Raw genomic sequence first — 16,078 nt, 5'->3', positions numbered from 1 at the left:
ACCATGCTTTTGGTATAGTGCTAATGGCAATGCAATGAAATACAAATTTATAGAAGATTATAAAATTTTATGCTCTAGAACCATGACTCAAATAACAGTTTTTATAAACATGCTAAACATAAAAAATTAGCTGCCTTTGGAACAACAAGTTTGTTGAGTTTTAATAGAATTGGCTTAATATAGCCAAAAATCAACATTCTTTGGCAAGCTAGCAACATTTATTTTTAAGGAATTCTCCTATCAAAATGAAATAAATTTTCTCCATCATAAAAATCTGTGTAAGTCTTTTACCCACAAGAATATACCGATCTAAGATAATAGGAATACGTTTTGAAACATAAATTAAAGAAAACATTAATAAAATCACAAATCATTAGTATTTATATGGAAATATTTATAGTCTTATCAAAAGTTAAAATTAATCTGAAACCTTTATTAAAAACAGAATTTTATTTTCCAATTATTTATTTATTTATTATGACAAGAAAAGGTTTTTTTGCTATTATAAAACAATTTTGAGACCCAGTATTCAAATACTAACCTAAGTCTTTCAAAGGTGTAACTAACCTAAGTCTTTTAAAGGTGAGTAATCTAATACATAATCAATATATAATTGTTAACAATCAATGACCAGTTTCCTTTCTTAATCAAAAAAAAAAAAAAAAAAAAAAAAAAAAAAAGATTTGCCAATGACAATTTTATTTGAAGAATACAAAGGTCCTAGCATTAGAGTTAAATATACCTAAATGACTTAATGAGAATAAGCAAAGGCATAATCAAAATTAACTGAGATAGTTATTATTAGAATTTCACTAATGATTGATAACTCATGTTAACCCACATATTTGTTGCTAGCATGTCTTTTTAAACTCTTAAAGAAAATGAATGTTGAACTTTAACTTTAGCAAGCTGTAAGATATTCTAATTTTCCCTAAATTTTCTCTGTTTTTATTTATTTATTTACTTTTTTTCAACTATTCATTTTGTAACCATGCTGTTGTAATAACAGTATATGCATACACTAATATTAAAAAAAATGTTTTTTTTTTCTTCTTTTTTTTAATGCAGTATGTAAACAATATAAGGAAAAGGAAAATACTACAAAATAATACAAAAAATATTAACAATTTAACAATTTATAGGGGAAAAAATCTGTGTTAAGCATTAAGAACATTCAAAAGATAAGAAATGGAAAGCTTAACTTGTTACAACAAATTTCAAAAATGCATTTTTTTCTCTAAAAACTAGAAAGACTTCTTAGACTAGACCTTTCATCAAATTTCATAGTGATCATTTCATTTCATATTTTTTGATGACCACATTATTTTATTCAGTTGCAACAAGGTGACCATTAACCTTTCTTTTAATCAGCAAAATTTAATGAGCTACATTAAAATCTTTATATTTAAACTATGGTTTATAACAAAATTGATTCATAATTACTAATGCTCCTACTTTTGAAAAAATCCTTATGTCACGCAATTGGTTCATGAAATAAGTGTCTTACTATTCTAGGTGATTAATTATTCAAATTGTTAGATTTTTCATTGAAAATGATATTTTTTAAAATGTTACTAAGGATAAAACTTTGGAGTGCTTTGTAAGAAACAGTATAAATAATTGTAGTTTTAATACAAAAATTATTGAAATTGGAATTGCTAAGATGTCGTGTTTATGCATAAGATCAACTTAAAAAGTGGCTAGCTCAGTGGGTATACAGTTTGCCATAAAAGTTAACCTCTGCTGATTTTCTTTTTTAAGTTTCTTATGCATAATTACCCTATTCTCACCAATTTTAAGGGCAAGTAATGATATAGAAATCTTCCGTTTATTTTCTACACTTTTTGAAATACTCTAAAACAAAATTGGATACACAAGGCTCAATCATGATGTCTTTAAATCATAGGTACTAAATGTGAAAGCTAATTTTACCATATTTTAAATTAAAATGAATTCAGTATTCTAAAAATTCTTGACATTAGGGATGAAAACTATGTTTGGCATGACAATCCTATATCTAACAAAGAGAAAAACATAAATCAGTGTCAAACTTTTACTCTTGAATGGCCAGTTCTTGATTATGGAATGCAAAAGTAAATTCAGAGATTGTTTATAGGCAATGTTTATAAGAACGAGTCAAGGAATAATTTAAAAAAATACAGAATAAATAAATAAATATTACAGTAATATAATTAATATCCATTAATAATGAGTAAAATGTTGATTTCAAAAGTTTTGGCATATTCTATATTTGAAACACTTTAAAGAAATTTTAACAAATTTTTAACTTGATAAAAGTATGAAATTATTCAACATTGGAAAAAAGTTTACCATATCAAAATAGATAATAAATAACAAATAACACTCAACATAAACATACCTGTTTACTCTTACATCTTCTCTACACCCTGCAAATTAAAAATTCAAAAAATATAAGGAAAAAGAAATCAGACATTAAAAAAATGAAATCAAAACAGTAACAATATTATGAAAAAACAACATTAGAATATATTTTTAACAGAATGGTAATAACAACTTACTTTAAAAATTATCTCAAATTAAATAAATATACGATTTGCATGATGTAGTAAACAATAAGAGTTTACTGATTTATAAATATCACAGAACATTGGTGACTGAAAAATATTATTACAGCTAAAAAAGTTCATTATAAAAACACAACTCACAACAACACAGCTGAAAATAATTTTCGATATTAAACTTCGATTTGTACGATTACAATTTAAATGATACATTAATCTCGATTACGATTAAATGACAAGAAATAGAGTAAGGCGTATAGCTAGGCCACCGTGCCGTTTAGCACTTGAGTACGCCATCTAGGTATTAAATTTATTTCCTGTCAACCATATCTTTCTTTACTTTTTAAATTTAAAAAATACCTACTTTCACCACTACGATTATACGATCAATTTAGTTTTGAATCCCGCATAAGATCTGAATTTTAAAAACAAGTCATACAACATATCTTTTTTCAACGGCTTCAGATTTCTGATCTCAAAAATATAGGGATAGCCACAATTTGGAAATATGGCCCCAATAGCTTGGTCAAGAGAGCAGTCCAAAGTTTATTAATGTTTATTTTATTTTTTTGGGTACATGGCCATTTTTAGAAAATTTTTTAAGCGAAATGAAAAATTTTTGCTCACAATTGTAAAATTTGTTTAGAATTCGTATAAAATTTTTACGTCAGTCTAAAGTATCTAATTTTACGAGGCAAAATACAAAATTCGATCGAAATCGGTTTAATAGTTCCTAAAAAATCGAATTTTAAAAAGTCGTATATTCAAAAGTCTTTTTCTCAAGAACTATTCAACCAATTTTGCACAAATTTTGTATTTTGTTATCAAAAATTACTTACTTTAAAATGATGTAAAAAATTGTATACCTTACGATTGCAAATTTTTTCAACTATTATTAAATAAAATAATAAATATTAACTAACTTACATTTTTTGCATGGAACTTTCTTTGGATAAATGAATTTTATAATTATATTCAAAACATTTCAATTCGCTTAAAAAGATCGCGAGATATGGGGAAATACGCAAAAAATGGAATTAACATTATGAGGTCCAAATTTTGGATCGCTCTCCTGACCGAAATATGGGGACCATATCTCTCAGATTAGGGGTATCTCCTATATTTTGGGGGTCAGAAATCCGAATCCGTGGAAAAAAATGGTATGTTTGTTCAGAAAAAGTGAGATTTTGTAACTGATTTCGTAACTTAAAATATCGTCTGCGCTAATTAAATAGCATATTTGAGGTCACCCCTTCGAATCATTAAGATTGAGTCCTGTCCTAGATCGTGAAGATCCGATATTAGATCCAAAATTATACAGGATGGACAGTTTTTTTTATTTTTTTTTTATTTTTTCTTTTTTTAGTTTACTGCACTCTTGCTTCAGTTGCTATTCTGGTATTTTCCTTTTTACTCGAATATACTTTATTTCTTACCAGAAATACCGAACTTCATAAAAAAAAACTGCCTAAGGAAAAATATTGTTTATATCATTTACTAAAACAAAAATTATTTAAAATTATTATTACGATAAAAAATAAAAAAAAAATAAAAAACAAGGGAAATTTTTTTTTTAAAGTTCGGAAATTGAACCGTGAGGTGTGTTATTCCCAACACTCGAATACGCCTCACTGGTCAGATTTATGGAAATGTATTAAAATGTTTCCCGCTTTTATATTTTTCCCATTTAGATTGTGAAAAATATATATTTTTTAAATTTCTGCGATGTTTCCTTTAATCACTATGTTTGATACAGTATTGTAATCCATATAGTTTCACAGTTTAAAAATTTTAGCTGGTTTGAAAATCGAAACAAGAATTAATGTTCTTCCAACTCCTATGGCTATCCATACTCTATTGAAATGCATGCCTAGTATTGCTATAAAAAAAAATTCTACTATGCGCAGGATATGATTTGAAGACAAAACACTGGAGCGTCCTCGAAATATGTTGCGATTTGAGGACAGCTATATATTTATGGAAAATGTGTGCAACAAAGTTGTTTTTTTTTCTTTTTTAAAAATTAAAAAAAAAATTCTGTTTAAGAAATATTTACACTGGATGTGATTTTTTTTTCTTGCGAATCGGAGATTGAAGTGACTACTGGTGGCACAGAGCAAAACTCTCTACATATGGCATCACTTCACATGCTTTCACCTCAGCGTGTGGATAGTCACAGGAGAAGGAAGTACCCTAGATTCCATCTTGATTTTCAAATAGATTAAAAAATTTTATGTTAGGAAAACATATGAAACTGAAAACTGCATTAAACATCGCTCTAAAAGGAAAATATTTTTGGCAATTAAATACGAAAAATAATATGGAAGGGGAAAATATCGTAGTACATTCCCATACAACTGAGAAAAGGAGAGAGATGGGGGTAAGATCAAGACATGAAAACGGTCGCCTAGATTACGTATTCTAGAATTGCGATTGCGAATAAAAACCTGGTTAGCTGGTTTTTCACAGGCAAGTGTGCATGCGAAAATAATTCTAAACAGACAGATTAACCCATGAAAGTCTAACGCTTTTCTCCGACCTGTAAGGCGCAAATTCGGATATTATTTAAATAAGATAACAAAGTCTCTTAAATCAAAACAATTAAATTTTCATATCGACAGAAATAAAAGGGAATATTTTTTTTCTATAAAGAGAATCGGTTATTTAAATAACTAATTTACAAGTTTTGGGCTAAATATTAGGTGTACTTAAATAAGTGTCTTAAATAAGTATAAATAATACACGTGAATACTTGTGGTAAAAGTCTTTTGCCCAACTTTTAAAAAACTGCGTCTTTAAACACAAAAAAAAAAAAAAAAAAAAAAAAAAAAAAAAAAAAAAAAAATCCTAAATTTTTTTCTTCTTATTTATTAAAAAAAGGATTATGGATCTTATTCTATTCATATTGTCGTCAATCACTCCGCCGAAAGATCGCATCACCGAATTCATTTCCCCAATATGATCACTTCACTGACAGCTTACATCGAAGATGTCATTTCACCTTAACGATCATTCCACAGACAGCTCCCACCACCGACTCGATCATTTTCCCGACAGCTCATATTGGCGATCGAAATGGGCTGCAGGTGGTGTAGAGCAGAACTCTCTACCTATGGCAACACTTCGCATGTTTTCCCCACTAGCCTGTGGAGAGTCATAGAGGAAGGAAGTACGCTAGCTTCTCTCTTGATTTTCATTTAGATTAAAATCTTTTGAGTTGGAAAACTATATGGAACTGAAAACTGCATTAAACATTGCTCTGAAAAGAAAATATTTTTGGCAATTAAATACGAAAAAATAATATGGAAGGGGAGAATATCGTAGTACATTCCCATGCAACTGAGAAAAGGTGAGGGATGGGGGTAGGATCAAGACATGGAACCGGTCTCTCTCCAGGTGGCGTATTCGAGCGTTACGATTGCCAATCACCTACCTACTCGATCATTTCTCCGACAGCTCATTTCGCTGACTCGATCACTTCGTCAAAATAATCAATTTTTACTTAAATTTTTTGTCAAACTTTCTTTATTAATTTTTCAAATTTTTTGCTCCGGGAAACTTTTTGAAATCCTTTTATATTCGATGTGCATTATTTTACGGTAAATGCAGAACAAATAATGCCTGGTGTTTTCTACACTAGAATGCACTGCAAGCTCTTTGCTTCCTATATTTCCTTGTTACTGTTTACGGTTTATTATGAAGCCATATGGCTCACAACGTGATCATTGTGATACGAGACTCTCTTCAGTAGTATTTCTTGTAAATGTGAATTTGTTATCTGATTTAGTATGGATGGTGTTTTCAACAGAAATGTAAACAGTAACAATCTCGAGCTCGGCACCTACTCTAGTTCCGGTTAAAAAGTTTGCAGCTGCTTACAACATGTTATTCTGATAGGCGATGTTTTCAAACGGATAATTTTGTTTTCAATAAAAGAAATAAATTCGATAATTTCTGAGCTCAAATCTGCCATATTTCATAAGATATTAAAGTTAACTAGGAGGCTTCGCCCCCTGCTCGCTGGTGCTCGCCAATCCCCGGAAGTGCTTTCGCAGTTCATTTCGGATTGCTTCGCAATCCGATGCTCGCTTTGCTCGCTCATTGGATACGTTCTTAACATCTAGCTTTTGTACACTATTTTGAACACTGAAGTTCCGAAAACTTTTCACTGCAGAAAATTCTAAACCTGTGCATTTCAATATTAATTTGAAATTGCAAACAGTTCACATATTTTTCTTAATCACACTATTCTAAATTTCAGTTGTTGAGAAAAGTAACTATTGTAAGTTTTGTTTTAAAGTCTTTCCCACCAGAGGGCTAAAACCATGTGTTGAAAAACAATATGAAATAGTACTGAACACCGGATGTAAAGCATCGGCTTCGATGAAGATAATTTTGTGAGAATTTTTTTGATAATTCGGTGAGAATTCACCCGATTAGCCATATGATGCTCACTACGTGCTCTTGCACGCCGAAGTCTATCAATTAAAACGTATTAGCGTTTTATATAATATAGATGAGCCATATGATGCTCACTACGTGCTCTTGCGCGCCGAAGCCTATCAATTAAAAATGAAAACTGTTGCCAACGCGAGAAAAGAAATATCATCGGTTTTATTGATACATACGTACGTGTTAGCGTTTTATATAATATAGAAGATATGTAATTCTGGTGAGTTTGAAGTGAAAATTTGTTTTAGTTTTTTAGAGATATATTGTTAAAAAAGGTGACATGGTTGCTAGATTTTGAATAACTTCGCTTTTTGACAGTCTTGATATGGCCTCTTTCCATAAGTTTATTACCGTTTGTTCTTGTTGCAAGCTGTGCACCATCTTACGTTAGTGTTAACACTTTTAGCAGTGTAAACACCAGTATTGTTAGCATTGTAAACACAAGTAATAAGTAATCAAATACATTGTTTGAAAGAATCTCAAAACACAATGATGCCAAATGGCTTTAAAATACAACGGAAGCAGTAACCCGTAAATTTAGGCGGTACCGAGCTTGCAGCGTTCCCTGGTGTAGAAAACACCATTCATACCGATAGAAATTTAGAAAACTTCCGGTGTACCACTCCGCTTATGGTACACTTACAAGGCGATGTGTGAAAAGGTTTACTTAATATTCTAGGAGGTTTAATTATTGTAATTTGTGTTCAAATTTACACTTAATTTTATCATTTATAAGAAGTTCCCTGTAATTTACAAATTTTAACTGGTTGCGAGCTTAAAACAAATTTAAGGAAATTAATATCAAAATATAAATAACGTGTAAGGTTTGCCATGTTTCGTGTATAATACCTTACTTGGCTATAGTTATGCAAAATATCGCCATTTGTAATTTTTTGAGTCGCATCATAGCATGCTTGTGGAGTTTCCGAAAACATTCGTAGTTTCTTACGTTGAAATTTAAATTTAAAGAACACGTTATATTGTAAATACGGCAAGTATAATAATATTGGATGGTGCGCTTTTTCAACTTTAGGCGTAAAAATCAATCGGAAGTAGTAACCCGGAAGTCTTACGATGAATTTTAACCTCTTGCGCCATCTGTGCTTAGCTTTACAGAGTCCACCATCTATAATTTATTTTTTCGTAATTTTTGTTGCGTTAGCCATTGAAATTCAGCCTTTACAATAAAATTTTTTGTATTGCCTTCATAAAACCCCAAGGGTTCCGCGACGTTCTGGTCAAAAATAATTTACAGTATAAAAAGTATACTTTTTACAGTATACTTTTTACTCAGCAGCAAGAAAAGTTTACGCTAATATTGAGTGTTGTATCGCGGTTATATTACAACAAGCATAAATCGATTTTAATAATATGAATAGCAGTAATTATGTTTGGGTTTTAGTAAATTATTAAGCTATTAATTTTCTTTTTATAAAGTTCTTCCCTATTGCAAATTAAAATTTATATTCTGCGGTATATAAATATAAATTTATATAGAAATGTATATTTTATGATTGTTAACAAAGTAACTATATAAAAGAACTTATATTCGACTAAAAGAACTTATATTCGACAATTTAACCAACTACATGCTGATTAGTTTCAGTCCTAGTACAAACAAGGGGGAATTAATACCTCAAACTCTGATTAATTTTTTTTTAAATTTAATTATTCTCCTAAACATATTTTTAATCATTTTTCAAATTATTTTTAAACAAAATAAAAAACAGAATGCCACAAAAAACCTTTGATAAAAGGATTGGATTTTCAAGCTTTATGATGATTCACAGATTTTAATTAAGTTAATTAAATATTGCAGGCGATATATATAAGTTGCAAAATACATGAAAACATACTTTCTGTAGAGACACACATCTTTTTTACGGAGCGAAGGCAGATTTTTCAATCAATTTATAATGAGTGGTCCAATTTAGAAAATCAAAATAGTTTAACTTTAAAAATAGGTCCAAATAGTTTAAGTAGGAGAGTGTTCGGGCCTCTAATTGTTAATTTTAACTTTTAAATACTTCGATATATCTCTTAACTACTTAAGCTAATCAGAAAAGATTTGCTTAGAATTTTTTTTAAAAATAATTTCTTAAAAAAGTAATTTTTATAATTAAAGCATTCTTGCAATAGCCCGTTGTGGGTTAGAGGGATCATGAAGGTTAATGCTCTACAGTTATGCGACCAATAGCATGATTGTGCCGATGTTGTCAGCATTGCTCGTAGATCACCTCTACTTCACAGAAAAGTTGGAACTCATGGATCTGAAACTGGGTGGGCTTCAGGTGGGGATCGTAACTTAGTCCTGAATTTCCCATCCGAGTTTATGCTCGTAAAATCTGTGGAATCGAAAGTCGCTATCGAAGGCATTCGGTGAGTAGTACCATGAGTTCAGGGATCTGGAGAAAATTTCCTTCACCTCCAGATCTGTCTAAATTAGGAAGTGACCTCACGATTGAGTGGTGCTGCCATCTATCCGAAGAATTCTGAGCTAAGACGTATTTTCATCTTTGAGTTGCTATTTTGTCAAACGAAATATGCATCTTCCTGACTTAATTCACTGAAAGCGAACTTTGTTTGTTCGAGTACCTTGAAACAACAGAGTAAATTATTAAAAAAATAAACTGTTCAAATATTTTGTAAGCATGTTTTTTGGCAGCTTTGATTTGAGCAGAATATTATCTAATAGTCTTTTGCGTTTTCTTTCTGCGCACAGTGGGCCAGCATCCAAAATTTCGTGGCCAAAATTAGTATTTCGATAAAATTTGTTTTAAAATTTGGGGTTTTTTATTTAGGGGTTTCATGTGCAGGTAAATTGAATTCATAATTGAAATTTTGAAATACACTAAAAATACCCAAAAAAAAACAAGATGACGGCTGAAGTAGCAATATATNTTTTCGTAATTTCATAATAAAAAGGAAAAGCAAATTATATTTCCAAAGTAATATTATAAAATAACGCGAACTAATAACAAAATAACGCTAAATCATGAAAAAAAAAAACATAATTTTTCTTTTTCGGTATATTTAGTCAATTTTTGCAATATGGGCAAAATGGGACAGTTTTTTTCGAAAGAAGAAACATCAAAGAAGATAACAAAAAAAAGTTTAGCTAATAACCCCGTGGAACTTTTTGGAGATAAGTTTCGAAAGTGATTCAAACATTGTAAAATGTCAAATGATAAGATATAAAATATAAGTTTGTCAAGAGTGTTAACTAATCCCACAAATTTAGAAATTGTACCATAATTTCAGACTAATTACTCTGATAAAAATGCAACAGAAAGGTGAAATTCCTATATATATTTCTGAAATATAAATTTAAAAGTTACTTTTAAAAAAAGAAAATTGACATATTTTTTACTGCATTGTACTCTCGTCGGTCCAAAAAGTAAATTATAATGTTTGGAATGATTATGAATACTTAATTTGGACGATATTAAAGCTGCCTAAACATATTTTAGTTGAAATTTAATTTTTGACTTTTGGCCAAAGATCATGGTCTTCTGGCCTACTGTGCTGCGGTTAAAATTTTTCACCATTAAAATTCTCTGAAGAAATTTTTTTGAAGAATGACGTTAAGACAAGAATGACTTGAAGAATGTAGAAAATGACTGATTGAAGAATGAGACCTCTTTGAAGAAAGTTTTCAAACTTTTTCTATCTCTAAATTTTAATTTTAATTTAAAATATGAAAATTTTCCATGTATTACATTTTTTTTTATCTTCCTGCTTTAAAAAAAAATTGAAAACCAAAGGAGATTTCAATAAAGTAAGCATTGCTCACGCCCCTTCACCGCCTGGTTAATAACAATAAACGAACCACAAATCCCTTATGTGCTTACGCAAACGTAAATTAAATATTGATCGGAGACAATAAAATATTCTTTTATCTTTAAATCAAATTAAAAGTTTTTGTTTAATTAGTTTTAAATAATTGGCCACTCCTTTTTAAATTTTTATTGGACTCTGTGATCACTGAAAATAAATTTTATAATTATAAAACTCAGCTTAGCAAAAAGTTAATTTAAAGTAATTAGTGGCAAAGACAAATTTAGATTTTGAAGGAACAAGTATACTTATTCGCTAATGTAAAAGCTACTCAAGACTGAACTTGCTCACTCATTACCTGAATTTTATTTGTCGTAACTACTCAACTCTCTTCAAGCATTACGAGACAAACTAATCATTTACGTTGCATAATATATTAAATTTCGACAATAAGAAGAGTGTTCCAATTGCCTTGCCAACAAAAGAATAAGAGAAATCATATTTAGAGATCTAATTCAATTGTTGTGAAGAGCTTTGTTTTTACTGTGTTAGGGATGCCTTCTTGTGGGGAAATGTGTTTTGATGTGTTTTGTGAGTACAATCTGCTAGTTCATATTAAATATAGATATATTAAGCACCATCAGCAGTCTTGGAAGAACTAGTATGATTTTGACGTTGTAAAGAACGGAATTATGTTCTTGATTTAAAATTAATGAATACAATAACTATATTTACACAAAGCAGCATTTGTTTCAAACTCGATTATTAACAATATTTTCATTGATTTTAATATTATAATTAGGAAGTAAGGATGTTTAAGTGATTATAAATAACATCTAAAACTTATGAAAATATTGATAGTTTAGGATTTAAATTCTCCCGGAGTTTTTTAAAGCTAAATCGAAACACAAAAAAATTTTTTAATTATGATAAAACATATTTTAAATAAAATATCTCAATTCATAAATTGACTTAGAATATTCATGAATTGATTGAATTGAATTGACTTCATAAATTGACCAGAAATGTTGACTAAGTTTACCAGGCAGCTTCAACCATTATGTATATAGAAAGCGTTGCCCGCTTACCAGACGCAACACTTTTTGTGACGTATGAATTGATACGTTAGAATTGCTGATCTAGTTCAGTCATGGTTAGGTTCAGGAAGGCGAATATATCGAACACAATGAAATGTATGCTTAAAAACTTCACACTGATTAATAAATTTTTTACAGCCCAAAGTGTTAAAAATGCATAAATTTTTTATTTGTAATTAAATAAATTTCGTTTGTGTATAACATTAATTTTATTGGTGTCTTTCGTCTCCTCGAGACAAATTCTTTATTTTGGGAGATTCGACTAATTGCATGATCTTTATGTATGGAAACTAAGGATAGCGTTCGTTTTCTATTTTCAAAATTCGTGTTAAATTCACTATCTTTTCAAATTTTAAAGAATGCCTTTTAACTTAATAACGTACGAATTTGAAATTATAAAATATTACGTGAGCATAATTTTGGCAATTTTGAAATCCTCCTCCAACTTATCAGCAAAATGAATAAACCACAAACCCCTTCTCATGCTAACATAAGGAAGTTTATAACACCTCCTGGATTTTCCTTTGTCATTTGCTTGCTGTAGAAATATAATAATGTGCATTACAAACTAATTTTGGGCTTAAATCAAACAAAAAGGTGAAACTTTGCAGGGAACAAAGTTTACGTTTTAATTCATTTTATAATTTCTTGAGTAGAATATTCTTTAGGTAACTTTTGTGCTTCCTTTTGTATTGAAAAATGTTGACCTCTGAAACTCAGCACAAAAAAAATCCTCTCCCCCCTGAATTCAACTCTTATTTCACATTTGAAATTTTTACACGAATATTTTTTATGTTCAGCTTTTTATTTTGATTTTTAAGAAAATATTGAAAATAAAAGGATTTTAATATCTTATGAAAACATTGCTCATACCTCCCCCTACCCTTATCAGCATAAATAATAAAATCACGAACCCCTCTTCCCCGTACGTAATATTCAAACGGCCCCAAAACTGAAACAATCACTGAAATATAAGGACAAATATAAGAAATATTGTTAGATAAGTGTTCTAAGTTTATTTTTCCTAAAATGATTTAAGCAACAATGCCGGAAAAAGAGAAGAGTTAATTTGAAAAACAGTTCTTCTGCTATTTTCTTTAAATTGTCATAATTTATTCTTAGTTTTTGACTTAAAAATTGCATCAAAATATCAAATAATAGTTTTGAAAATGTTTTGTTTTCACTTAAATAGATTAATTTAATCGAAACCGCAAAAGATTGTGTTCATGACGAATTGTCGTTACAATGAGTTGTGCTCTCGACGAATTGTCGCTGATGCAAATGGTGCCCAAGAGAGTATCCTAGCGAACAACTGCAGTATGACAAATTGCCTCTGCGACGAGTTGTGATGAACACGGTTAAATGTCGCAGCGGCTGCTCAGTTTACGATGAATTGTCCCATGGCGACGGCAAATTGTGCGGGAAGATTTGTTGCTACGATGAATTGTGCACGACGAAATTTTGCAGAACTGTGATGTCTATTTTATAGCCGTCGTTGAACAGCCGACCCAATTTTGGGTTTACGACTACTAATGTTCAACCCATTAGCCTTGTAATTTTGAACCAATCCAGAAGACAAGGAAACTCCTGGATCAGTACGATTTGTTACGGGAACATGAAGTGCTTTGAGACTCGACAGATTTAACGTGCATCAGTCACCATTTACTACACCGGGAGTCTTATGCCGGCGGGGATCGAACCCACGAACTCTTGGACATGGTCCCAGTGCCCTACCAACCACGCTATCCCGGCCCTTACGTAATTGAGCATTATACGCAGCCAATATCTCCTTTTTCCAGAAAATCGCAGACAAAATAAGCACATGTTTCACGGGGTTGTTGCCCATGAAAAGAAACCAGGGCAGTCTGCACCCTTGAAAAACCAAATATAAAGTTCTATGACATCATCTATGATTCTACATTTTTACACCAGTTACAGTTCCTTTTTCTAAATTATGCAAGAATGTGCATAGGTGGCTGGACACATTTCTTATGGGCCCCAGAAAGAAATCTATTGCTGGTCCTTTCCTCAAAGTATTAAAAAAAGTAATAATTTTCACATTTTGTATAATTTTTGAGAAGGCTTTATTAAAAATTATTCTTACGTAGACATAAAAGTACTCTCAACAATTTTATTTGAAAAAGAAACTAATTGAAAAATACTGCATTGTTTGCAAGGAATTTTAACTAGTCCCTCGGCAGTCCGAAAAACATGCATTTTTTTTTGTAATTCAGAACGACAATCGACACGGCAGAGAAGAGAAAAAAATCTCTTTTTAAAAGACAGAAAATTAAGCACTTTTTGCAAACCTCAAATAAAAAAAAGCACCTTTAAGGGCTTTTTAAAAACGCTACGCACCCTGTCTTGAAGACGTCCAACACGATACCTTCAAATCGTTAACTCTTGGTTGCGATAAAACCATGATCGATTTCTCGGACATTGGAGGTGAAAGCGGCGTTGGAGGTTTGATCCCCTCCTTATCCAGGTCCTGAAAACAGTGTCGCTGAATGAATGGGTAACAGGAATGCGTAAATTGTCTTGCTTTCAGGACACAATCTAAATGCGAGGTCCGTATAACATTGCAAATCAACTAAAACGGGTCTAAATCCGTTTTTTTAAAAATATTTTTTTGTTAGATTCAGTAACCTCTGTTTCATCCATTTCAACTCCGAGGGCTGTTACATTAATGTAATTTGCGTGCGTATTATTACTGTTGTATGCGTTATAACAATCTATCTTATTACCCAATTTTATTTAAGTTGGTCTTCGAGTTCTGGGGCTGTAGACGAAGCATGAAAATTCTTTTAATTTTAAACACTAGTGTAAAATACTTAACACGTTTCATAAATTGAGCTCACCCTGAGTATTTTTTCTCTTCAAATTAACTTGGAATTTTGCCTAGCCAGAGAGAAGAAAAGTTACTTATAGCGGAAGCACTGTGGTTAAAGTTAAAAATGTATCGATATTAGTTAATATAAATAATGTAGAAAGTCAGAAATACTATTCAAGCAGAAAACGAAAAAAATATATAAGATATGTGTGTTAGCAAGACAGCACTTCTTCAGGGGACCTGCCAACACACAGGAGCCTTCTTGTCAGTGGTAATACCAAAAACTGACAATGCCCGAGGTCCCATAATGGATAAACAAATAAGAAAAACCAATTACGTAATGAAATATAAAAACTAAATATTACGGGAACAGGAGCAGAAACTCCATAATATATCAATATCATGAATTAAATAATATATTAAATTACAAAATAATTTCCATGAATATTTTAAGGAGTTTCTGGTCCTGATCCCGTAATGGTTAGTTTTTATATTTCTTAATGCTTAATTTTGCAACTGCTTTTTCTTATTTGTTTATCCATTATGGGGCCTCGGGGGCACTGTTAGTTTTTGGTATTACCGCTGACAATAGAAAGGCTCCAGTGTGTTTACATGCAGTGTGTTCCCTGAAGAAATGCTGTCTTGCTAACACAAATATCTAATATATATTTTTTTCGTTTTCTGCTTGAATAGTATTTCTGACTTTGTACAAAAACAAATTTTTTATTTTAGCTACTTTAAGCGCTTTTCCATTTTGATTTATTATTTTACATGTTATTTACATCATATTGCCTTTTTCTAAATTTGTAAATCAGATTCATACTTTGATTAGATTTATATAAATATGATATATATTTATAATTTTTAACCTTTCGCGATTATGTACAAATGAAACACTAAAACTTTAAAATTCATTCACTTTAAAACCAATTCAAAATTTAAGAAAATGCCAAGCGTTTTTTTTTCTCTTCATCTTAAGTCGTATAAATACATGGATGCTGAAAAAAAATATATAATTTTACTGAGATTAGTTTTTACTTCATATGGAAAAACCGTCAATATAAACTATTTAATGATTTCAATACATATTCGAAATTTCAACCAAATGAGATTTCCTTGCTCATTTTTATATCTGTAAAATACGAAAGGCTGCAAAAAAGAAAATCAGTTTCACAGGTAGTAGTTTGTGCTAGTCTAATTAATGTGGCGCAAAAGGAAAAAAAAACTTCAATTTACGCATAAAATAACTCAACTATAAATTTGTCCCAATAATATTTTGATATCAAAATGTCCTATATCTCAAGAAAAGTGTAAAATTTCACATTGTTTCACTTAAAATTTTTTTGAGTTATTACTGTTAGAAGTGAACTAGTTGAAAA

At 30.4% G+C, this 16,078-nt stretch overlaps 1 protein-coding gene across 1 annotated transcript in view; it reads right to left on the bottom strand.

Annotated features, from left to right (window-relative positions):
- Positions 1–16,078, bottom strand: part of LOC107441251 (uro-adherence factor A) — a 42,691-nt gene that overhangs the window by 14,255 nt on the left and 12,358 nt on the right. The window contains exons 3-4 of the mRNA XM_071183741.1: positions 2,688–2,735; positions 2,381–2,408 (exon numbers count right to left, since the gene is read on the bottom strand). Of these exons, the coding sequence (XP_071039842.1) occupies positions 2,381–2,408; positions 2,688–2,735 (76 nt within the window). The remainder of the gene's footprint in view (positions 1–2,380; positions 2,409–2,687; positions 2,736–16,078) is intronic.

Source organism: Parasteatoda tepidariorum, chromosome 7 (assembly GCF_043381705.1).
Source record: "Parasteatoda tepidariorum isolate YZ-2023 chromosome 7, CAS_Ptep_4.0, whole genome shotgun sequence".
NCBI classification, from domain to species: domain Eukaryota; kingdom Metazoa; phylum Arthropoda; class Arachnida; order Araneae; family Theridiidae; genus Parasteatoda; species Parasteatoda tepidariorum.
This window is presented reverse-complemented; position numbering and strand designations above follow the sequence as displayed.